The sequence below is a fragment of the Labrus bergylta genome, chromosome 2 (assembly GCF_963930695.1).
Source record: "Labrus bergylta chromosome 2, fLabBer1.1, whole genome shotgun sequence".
NCBI lineage: Eukaryota > Metazoa > Chordata > Actinopteri > Labriformes > Labridae > Labrus > Labrus bergylta.
Genome location: NC_089196.1, coordinates 26,971,124 through 26,981,031, shown reverse-complemented (window position 1 = coordinate 26,981,031; position 9,908 = coordinate 26,971,124). Strand labels below are relative to the sequence as shown.

At 39.8% G+C, this 9,908-nt stretch overlaps 1 protein-coding gene across 8 annotated transcripts in view; it reads left to right on the top strand.

The window, feature by feature from the left end:
* trim36 (tripartite motif containing 36) overlaps positions 1-9,908 on the top strand; it is a 38,188-nt gene that overhangs the window by 9,172 nt on the left and 19,108 nt on the right. For 3 of the 8 annotated variants that reach the window (XM_065950286.1, XM_065950283.1, XM_065950294.1), the window contains exons 3-5: positions 3,881-3,946; positions 6,968-7,314; positions 8,021-8,167. In XM_065950286.1, the coding sequence (XP_065806358.1) occupies positions 3,881-3,946; positions 6,968-7,314; positions 8,021-8,167 (560 nt within the window). Of the gene's footprint in view, positions 1-3,880; positions 3,947-5,892; positions 5,916-6,967; positions 7,315-8,020; positions 8,168-9,908 lie in introns of those variants that run through there. The other 5 variants (XM_065950298.1, XM_065950300.1, XM_020643456.3 and 2 more) reach the window with 3 other exon arrangements.

Below are 9,908 nucleotides of genomic sequence, written 5' to 3'. Positions count from 1 at the left end.
AATGGGCCAAGCATTGTCCTGCTGTTTCATGGTTTGAATGTGGTGCAGACACCGCCCTCCTCCTGCTCTTGTCCAAGATAAACACAGACCAAACATTCAAATGATTTAATAATTTCACCGCTCAGCCATTACATTGTCAGTCATCACTTCTACCTCTAATCCTGTCTGCTTTTACTTTCCTCTTTAAACAGTCAGCATAGACACTTGACAAGCTGTAGTTTTTTTTTTTCTACCAGCAGAGAAAAGAAATGTTGACAAGCTCTCTCAAGCTCTAATTGTGTTCACTGACTGCGTCTGAGGGCCCAGGGCCATCAAACATCCCCTTCGATCATTAAGAGCTCATGTTTTCATTTGGGAAATGTTTCAGGAACTGAGAAGAGAGAAGCTATCATTCTAACTCTTACCTTTAATCAGATATTTAGTGTGTTCTGTGCATGAGTGAACAAAGCTTCTTTAAGGAATTTCAAAACTCTAAACCAAGCTGAGCTGGAGACAGGGGGGGGGGGGAATGGGTTGGAGGAGGGGTTGTCCTTACAGGCAGCTAAGTTAACTTGTCACAACATTTGTTATTTTCTAACCACATGGCACGGCTGCAGCCAAGCCTGAGCGGGTCAATGTCTAAGCCATGAAACGGCACGGTGGGACACAAGGCTGCCTTTCTGCCCTCTGAGAGCTCTGGGCTGCGGGCCATTTCCAGAAAGACGTCTTCTCATCTGTACTCTTGTCAGCTCTTGTCCACAAAACAAGGGTTGTCTCTGACTTCCATGCTTCTTACTGGTTCAAAAATGTTTTTATTTGTGTGGAAAGTTTGATCATACAGGAGAAGTTGCACTTCATTACTGCTGCAATGCAAACTTCACCCTGACTGATGGTCACATAAATATGAAACCATCTTATAATTTTGCAAAACTTCATCACAAACTTTAAGCTGATCCTACGTCAGTTAATGGTTATGCTCTTTTAACTTACTGCAAAAGCTCGATAGTGAGACTATTTAAAATTTGGCAGAGGACAAAAAATATTAACTCTTAACCCTGGCATTTATTTATTTCACACAAGAATATAAAGAAAATCAAGCTCAATTAGAGGATATAAAAACACTTGTGTGGGTGTGGCACTAATCTGTAAATGGCCTCTATGGAAACCACACCCAGAGGATATACAAAAGGTAAAACATACTGAACAAAACAGACAGAATATTTTAGAATTTGCATATAAAATTAGAGACATTTGGTACACCAAGATGAACAAAACGCCAAGAGCTGTCGCCCTACGAAGGAATGACTGACTTCAGGATATTTATTGAACATAATACTTCTACTTTTAAGGTTTTTACTAGTTTAAAGTTGATGCTACAGGTAACCACAGAGTCCCAAGTCTGTATGGAACACTTTCTAAGTATATTGGAAAAGGGACGACATGAAGTGTTTTAAATAAAACCAGGTTGGAAACCTAAACCACCTGATTTTTCAGTGTGTTGATGGGGATTAATACACAAAGAACATTTAAGGAGCTGCTCACAACTGAGAAAATGCAACTTAATATGGAGAGTGTTAAAAATAACTCCTCAGAGAGCCAAATAATTTTCTTTGAAGTTTAATCGGCAGAAGCTTTCAATTTGCAGGTTTTGCATCCAATAGTGGAAATATTGTTGAACTTGTTTGTGTGTTAATTGTTTTTCTTGTTCACTATGTGAATGTTGTACTGCAAAGACTGTTTATGGTTTATTTTTGTTTGGATTTAGGACATAAGGGATGTAATGCAAATATGTTTAAATCAACATTTTCTAATGAATGGCCATGCAGTATGAAACTGAGTGGCATTTGTGTTGCCTGGTCTCCATTTAGCCTGACCAACGCTGCGAATCTAAAACAGGAGTAGCTATAAAGATCCCCAGAGTACAGTGAGGTGAACAGCTTTTTTTTTGGGAGCTATTCAGCCATTCATGGATCAAAACCAGTGAGACTGGGCTCTTGAACACAGCGTCCCTCATTCAGAGTCCCCCCCTCCCCTCCTTCACTCCTGAATAAGTTCATTCTTCACTGGCAGGACTGCATCTGTTTACGCAGGAAATAATCAAATCCAGCTCTTAAATAAGCAAATCTGATGCATTTCTTAGAACCACACTGACAACTCTGTCTCTTGAATATTGTGACTTGATCCCCAGTGTTAGTATTTTATATCTTAAAGTAATGTTCACTGTATTTTAGCAGTGCCTTTGTCAAGAATTTGATTTTGTAAAACGTGAACCTTTCACATGTTTTGTCCTTGTGAAATTCCCCCGAGGGTTATTCATTGAGTCTGCTTCTGAGCATTTATAAAGCAGATTTAGAAAGTACAAGTTCTCCTCATGTTAAGAATATTTAAGAGATGTTAAAGTATGCCGTGATTGAATTAACTCTGGCACACAGAGTTACTGAGTAATACCGCGGACCGGGTCCAACACTGGGACATCAGATCATTGGTAGCCATGGTGACGCAACCTGCCTGTTAGGAATGAATGAGGGATTAGTTGAAGGGAGGGAAAGAAAAGACTTAAGGCTATATTTATCATTGTGCAGCTTGGGCAAGCCTTTCTGTGCTTGGACAGAGGAAGGCGGTTTATTAAAACTTCCATCAGATCATTGTTTCTCAACCTCATTGTACGTTAAGTTACTGGGGCGCTTTTTGAGTTTGATGCATTTTATGTTCTGCAGCTAACTCTTGAAAAGTGCACTTAAAGTTTGTGTAAGTGCTCCAAAAAGAGTTGTTTGAATGTTGGAAAATATATTCATACATTTTTATGCTTTGAATCGGAACAAAATGTGTACCGCTTTTATGTCTGTATGCTAAATATGGAGCTGTACCCAAGACAAGGTTAGCCTATCTAGGATTAAAGAGTAATTCCCTCTGTTGCTCTGCCTACCATCAATGCAGTAATACATGCTTTAAGATGGAGTCAGAAATAAAAAACAAAATGGCAGAGCATTAGCTTAAATTAGTCTTTAGGAAGACAGTTAGCTTATCTCAGTTAGCATAACAGCTGGGGAGCTACATCTATCTTGGCTCTGTCCATTAATACTGTACTATATACCTGCAAGTTTTAATACGAGTTTGTAAAGTTAAACAAACCATCTTGAAACATTAAAAAGAAAGCAGGATAAATATATTTTAAAACCGACTGACAGAGCTAGCATTAGCTTAAAAAAGCTGGCTCACTATAGCGGATGAAATGAGCCATTGATGGGAACTTAAATGTTTCAGCTGGCGAAAGTCTGCGTTTAAAAACAAGTAGCCTCTTTTTCTCTACCTCTCTTTTTAATGTTCCTAAATATATGGTTTATTCTGTATAAAAATCCACAATGCTAATCAAGCTAAGCTTCACCTCCCCAATCTAGCTTTATATTTACCTCAAATATATTAATGGCAGCTGTGTTAGTTGGTTAAATATTTCTCCAGCTGTCTTTTTAATGTTTCAAGATGAATCATGTAATAGTTGAGAATAGTGTTGAAGGCTTATTGTAGTAGGAGGATGTTTTAATAAATGGTCATAGCAAAGCTAGCTGTGACTCTCCAGCCGTAAAGCTGACTGGACTGAACTAAACTAACTCAGATAAATAAACATACCCGGCCTCTGAATACATTTTGGAGAAGTATATTTTCACTAAGTGCATTAATCAAGAGTTAATTGTACTCTTATAACTGTTTACATCTTTTGTATATTTTGAACATGCTGTATTTCACTTTGAACTGCATAACCAGTTTTTCTTCACTTTTCTTATGTTGGCTTCTTTTCTCCAAATGACATGATGCCTTTTTTATTTTAAATGATAACCTCACTTCACGTTATTGTTTCATTTTCCTGTTGGTCTCACTTCACTTCTCTGTTCCATGCTTGCAGCCACAGTGCGAAGGTCGTGTGGAAGTCGAGGTAGACGCGGGCTCCGTGTATTGAGTAGCTGTAGTAGTGAGTACAGTGTTACTAGAACCCCGTAAAACCCTAGTTTGGTTCTACCTTTCTACACCTGATGTACTTTAGCCCCTGTCGACATAACCATACTGACTCACAACACTGGTTAGGTACAAAAAATATATATTTCAGGAGAGTTCAGTTGCTGCATTTAGTGTTTTAAATCACATTATTAATTCCTTAGAAACCAAACAATACGTAGGAGTTTAAAAATCAAAATCATTTGCCCCTTTTTAAAATGGCCACAGAGCCTAAAGATGATCTGATGTCTTAATCTAGATAAACAAGGAATTTGAAGGTGCTGAAGGCAATGTCAGTCTTTACCCGTGGTATTTAATTTTGCAAGTAGGTTAGGAGAATTGGAGAAAGCAAAGGCTAAAAGGGAAAACCTTTTAAGCAATGCTGAGTCAGCATAAAAGGAGGAGCGCCATGGAGTCAAATGGGTGCAGATGAGAATCATAGGGAGACAGAGATGTTTTTAGTGCTTGAGCTGAGCCGACGAAAAAAGTATTGATGTTTTCTAGCAGTTTAGGTTGGACAAGCATGTATGTGTTTGTGTACACTAGCAAAGCTTTACATTCATTTCATGAAACGTGGCGGCAAGTAAAGCCTCTTAAATGAGCTGTAGAACTCTGTCTCTGTTCTTACAGAGGAAAACACACACACACATACTGTACATAGACCGAGGAACAACATAAAATATGTTTGGGCTTGCTGAGATTCTTAACAGGCTTTAAGTGATTGATAACTGTGTGCCTGTAGGCTGTGCTGATTAGGCTTCACTCGACAATCATTAGTGTTTAAGAAACAGTTTATAAGAGCACGGACCTGTTTCAGTCTAGCTTTAATCATTTTTGGCATGATGAATTGAGAAGTGTCAGATTGCAGGCCAAGTAAAACAAAACTGAATACTGGTTTTGTTGCTAAATCAATGCAGTCATTCAACATGCTCAGTGACTGTTCCTAAGAAAGCATTCCCCCCCTCTCAAGAAATACCTGGTCTACACCAAGCCCCTCTAAGAATAGATGCAAAAAAATAGTAGCCAGCTGGATAAAAATGGTGTCATCAGGTACAATAGAATCTTATCTTTAAAGAAAAGCAGCATCTAAATGTGCAGATCTGTTTTTGTCTCTGTAATGTCTGCTAGAAATATTGAAACTGCAGCATCGAACTCTGTGTGTAGAGTTGTGCAGGGAGGAAATAAAGCCAAGCCCCTTTTGCTCTATAATGACTCGTCAGTTTCTCCACACTGCAGCCTCCCTCTGCAGGTCCACAAATCAACACACCCTTTACTGCGGGTTTCTCCTGTCTGCCTTTAAGTGGCAAACACATTCTATCTTGACCAGCAGACGGTTTTTGTGCAGTGTCATAGCACACATGCATTAACTCACTGTATTTCCAGGGTTGGAAGACTTCTGCATCAGTCATTAGTTCAGATAAAAAGACTTTCTGACAGATTTCTCCTTTCATCCAAAGACATGCCTCGTATTAACGAGACCATGTCACCTTCATCTCCATCATCAGATTAAGTTTGTCATCATATCGTCACACCACGTAAATGTTATAAAGTCAATTTTGTCACATGAACCCAGGTAGGTAGGGAAATCAAAGTGTGGCAAACCGATCTCAGAACAGTTTGTGTTCTTTACAGACAGTTTTAGCCTTTAGGTGTTGAACTGTCCCTGCACTGTCACAGTCCTCACTTTGGCTCTCATCTCTCACAAGTTTGCACACGGCTAGCTACACACATAACACATAGTTTATCTGTTTGCTGTTCCACTGCTGCTTTTCCCTCAGCTGAACCTTTTCTTTTGTGAAAGTGTTGTTTTTGAAAAGCTTTCCTGTGTTTTCGCTTACCTGAGGAGTGTTTGATTTAAATTCCAGGTCCTCGGAAACGAAGTGGAAATTCTGGCTTTCAAACTGAGATAAATCCAGCACTCCTCGCTTCCCCTGTCCCCCAAAAACGTGAAGCAATATTCTTTTTTTGGGGTCATTTACTTTGCCTTGTATTGACCTCAGTTTGCTGGCTTTATTTGAGTGTGTGTAGCATCAGTGTTTGGCTTGCGTCTGTGATGTGACCTTGTGTGAGTACCTCATGTTACTGTGTTGCTGCTTTGTTTCCGATGCTGCTGCATCAGTAACAAGCACAACAATACGAGAAACTCTTAAAGGCAGTGCTGCTTTAAGAGGAGTTTGTTGTTTTGAAAATGAGTGTTGATGCATTGAACTGGACATTTAATAGTAGGTTTAAATGCAGGCTGTTTTAAGTTTCAACTCGATGTTTTTCAGTTACATTGCATGTTTTCCAAATGCTCTGGTAAGTCATATTTTTATTTTCTTGATCACTCATTAAAGGAAAATATAATGTATTTTCTTTTGTCCAGATCAGTGTGAGCACTCCTAATAGTCGTTGGTAAATGACTGACTTGCAGTATTAAATTCATTTCTAATGCATACATTGTATTTATTCTCTATAAGCTCCAAGGATGCCTTTCTCCCCTGACTATCCTGCATCTCATCACTCCTGAATCTACCCCAGTAGGCTTGTAAAGTCTCTCTTCTTGGACTTATTTCCCTGTATGACAACTGCTCAATGAACTGCCTGTTCTACTGTTGTGCTCCATACGTCCATGTCTTCATGGAGTATTGGTCATTGTGGAAATAAAGCACAAAGGGAGACATACTGAGGCCCTATTTGTTACAGCTTGATATTTCCATGTGTGTTATCAAACGCATTTTTGCCTTAAGATCATACTTGGCAAGTCACGCTGATGATGTAATGCTGCTTTTGTGAAACTCAGCCCAGAATCTGTTGAACACAAATGGGGGTTCACATTTTCAAAGCCCCTTTTAGACTATTGGAAACTATCCCTTCACTGTAGTTTTGTAGTCAAAGGACATTGTTGTTCAAATGTCAAAATAGGGCCTCAGACAAGCCTGGAAACTGGGTGACCTAAAGGTTGGAGTCTCCATTACCCCTGATCTTTTCTCACTTGCCCTCCGCCGCTCTCTTCCAGGCTCCATTTCGTCCCCGGGGTGGCGCAGAGGCTCTGTGACTCCCCGGATCACCGCCATTCCATGCCCGGGCTGTCAGCACGACATCGACCTCGGCGAGCGCGGCATCAGCATGCTGTTTCGTAACTTCACCCTGGAGAGCATCGTCGAGCGCTACCGCCAGGCAGCCCGAGCAGCCGTCGCAATCATGTGTAACATCTGTAAGCCTCCGCAGCAGCAGGAGGCCACAAAGAGCTGCATGGACTGTAAGGCCAGCTACTGTAACGAGTGCTTCAAACTGCACCACCCATGGGGAACACCAAAAGCTCAGCATGAGTATGTTGGTCCCACCACCAATTTTAGGCCCAAGGCAAGTATCACAACCTGAAGAACGGTTTCCCCGATCTGTTTATTTGTTTTTTCCCTAAAGGACATCCAAACAACACTTACATTGAGTTGGACTATGAACCCCAAGAGATAAGTTGTCACGAGTCAAAATATAGATGAGCTTTCATATATTTTTGAATTGCTCTAGTCTTTAAATGATTTAATTAAAGGGATTTTTAAGGCATCAGATGTTTGTGAATTATAGAAATGTAAATCTGTGTTGTTTCTGGTGAAACATTGCTGATCAGAAAGTGTTAAAATCATTATTCTTGCAATAGAAATATTCACACTTTTAGACAATCTAGTCATAATATATGGCGAGTTTAATTAATCTTATATGGCTCTTTTCTCTTTCTCTTTTTCTGTGAAGGTCTAAGTCTTCCTGTAAAGTTTTCTCAGTTTATTGTTTCATTTTTTATGTGGGAAATACCTTTTTGTCTATTAAATGGAAACATGCTGTACAAATGAGGATCCTGGGACTAAAAAAGTGCTGAATTTAAATTCTATTTTTAGAATCTCCAGGAAATGGCTCACAGAGCTGTCTAGAATATTTTTTTTAAAGCTTGGGTCATCTTCCTGTTTCACTTAATGTCCCCTTTTGATCACATAAGTTCTAGTTGCATTATAAAACAGTAAGATGTGTTTTGTTTTGTCTCTGGATTAACTTCCTGTTCTGTCAAATATTTCAGGTGCTCATGTGCCCGGAGCACGAGATGGAGAAGGTGAACATGTACTGTGAGGTCTGCAAACGACCAGTGTGTCACTTGTGCAAGCTGGGAGGATCCCACGCCAACCACAAAGTCACATCCATGAGCAGTGCCTACAAGATCCTGAAGGTAACACATTCACACACTATGAAACGTTGGATGAAGATGGCTTGGCTGCTTTTCTGTTGGTGGCTCTCTGTAGTGCAAAACAACACTGACTTATGATGACAAAGATTAGACTGAGCTTGTTCAACAGTAGCGGTGTGTTCAAGGCTTAAAAAAAAGAATCAATCTTTAACCTGTGGTGTTGAAAAATAAGCAAATACAGAAGTGTAAAAAAACTGCAGTTCCTTGAGTTCACTTGAGGCTTGCTGCTTAAATCAAAGAAACTTCAAGTCCCATGTTTAAGAAATGCACACATTTGCAAAATAAGGGGCGTGTCTGCACTGACTCACAGGTAGGTGAGTTGTCAATTTTTTCCTAGGAGGCTTAAGGCCCACCCCAGCTCCATCTCATGTGCTGTTTATAATATTAATTTTAAAGTAAGTTAGAGTAAGCAATCCAATTTGGCAACCACTTCAAAATGCCTCTTCAGAAACCGGAGTGTGACATCATTGAAACTACGTCCCTGTGTTATATAGTCTATGGAATCACTGCTTTAGGACAAATAATGAATATATCTGTAGCTTACTTTTATATGAAATTGACTCTGTTGTGCCTGATGTTACAAAATGTAAAAGGCTAGTTTGATTCAACAGGGTTCAATCATTTTGATAACTAGTTACTTCAGTGGGAGAAGAGTTGGGTCTTACTTTATTTGTGTTGCGCCGTACCTCCCATTGACTGGTCCCTGAATTGCTCATCTCCTGCTGTAATATTGATGCCTGATGTCTACCTGTGCTGGCCTGCATTAGACTGCAGATATCAATCCCTCTTTGTTTGGAAACTTAATCCCTCACCTGCCAAACCCTCAAGCCTAATTAGTCCTGCTTGTAGTCATCAGATTTTATTCCACTCAGTAGATTCATTTCTGTCGGTTTGGTTTCTCAGCTGTGGAGAAATATCTTCAGATCTGTTTAAGGACTGCTTGTTTGCTATGCGAAGCGATACAAAACAATCTTTTACAGTACAGATAAAATAAAACTTAAGAGAAAAGTATATTGATCTTGTTAGCATGGGAACCACAGTTTGTTTAGACTTGATGCTTGCAGCTTTTAGCAAGTCATGGTCGAATCGGAGAAATTCAATCTGCTGGTTTGTGTTGACAAAAACACTGCGCTGCTCTTCAATATTTAATGAGACACTTTGTTCCACGTGATTTTGTGTGTATTGTATCTTCACATTGTTGAAGACGTATCAAATGTCCTGAACAGTCCCTGGACCCTTTGTCAGGCAGGAAGCGAGTTAGGTTTCAGTTGATTTGGACATAAATGCTCGATCATATCACTGTACTGAAGTGAATGTTGTTTTGACATGCTGCACCCAGTGGAAAAAAAACCCTTGGCACTGCATTTAGAGTCATACACGTTGATTGGGATCTTCCAGAATATCAGTCAGTATATCTTGCACAGCATGAAGACACAGCATAGCAGCAGAGATCTTGAGTTATACAATGAAATCTTTTCAAGCAATGTCCGAAACGGCTTCCTCAACTTTAGGAAACCTCTGTTTTTTCAGCTGCTTAAGTGAGTCTGTTTTGTCTTAGTAATAGAAAGCATTTTGTTGAGCCAACATGGAGGCACACAGGAGGTGATGTGAGGGAAGGAGCCTTGTCCTGTCAGAGCAGCCAAATGTTACCATTTTTTGTGAACTATGTACCAGCTGCTGCTTTGAGCACCAAATCCCACTGTATTCCTTGAAATAGCGCACG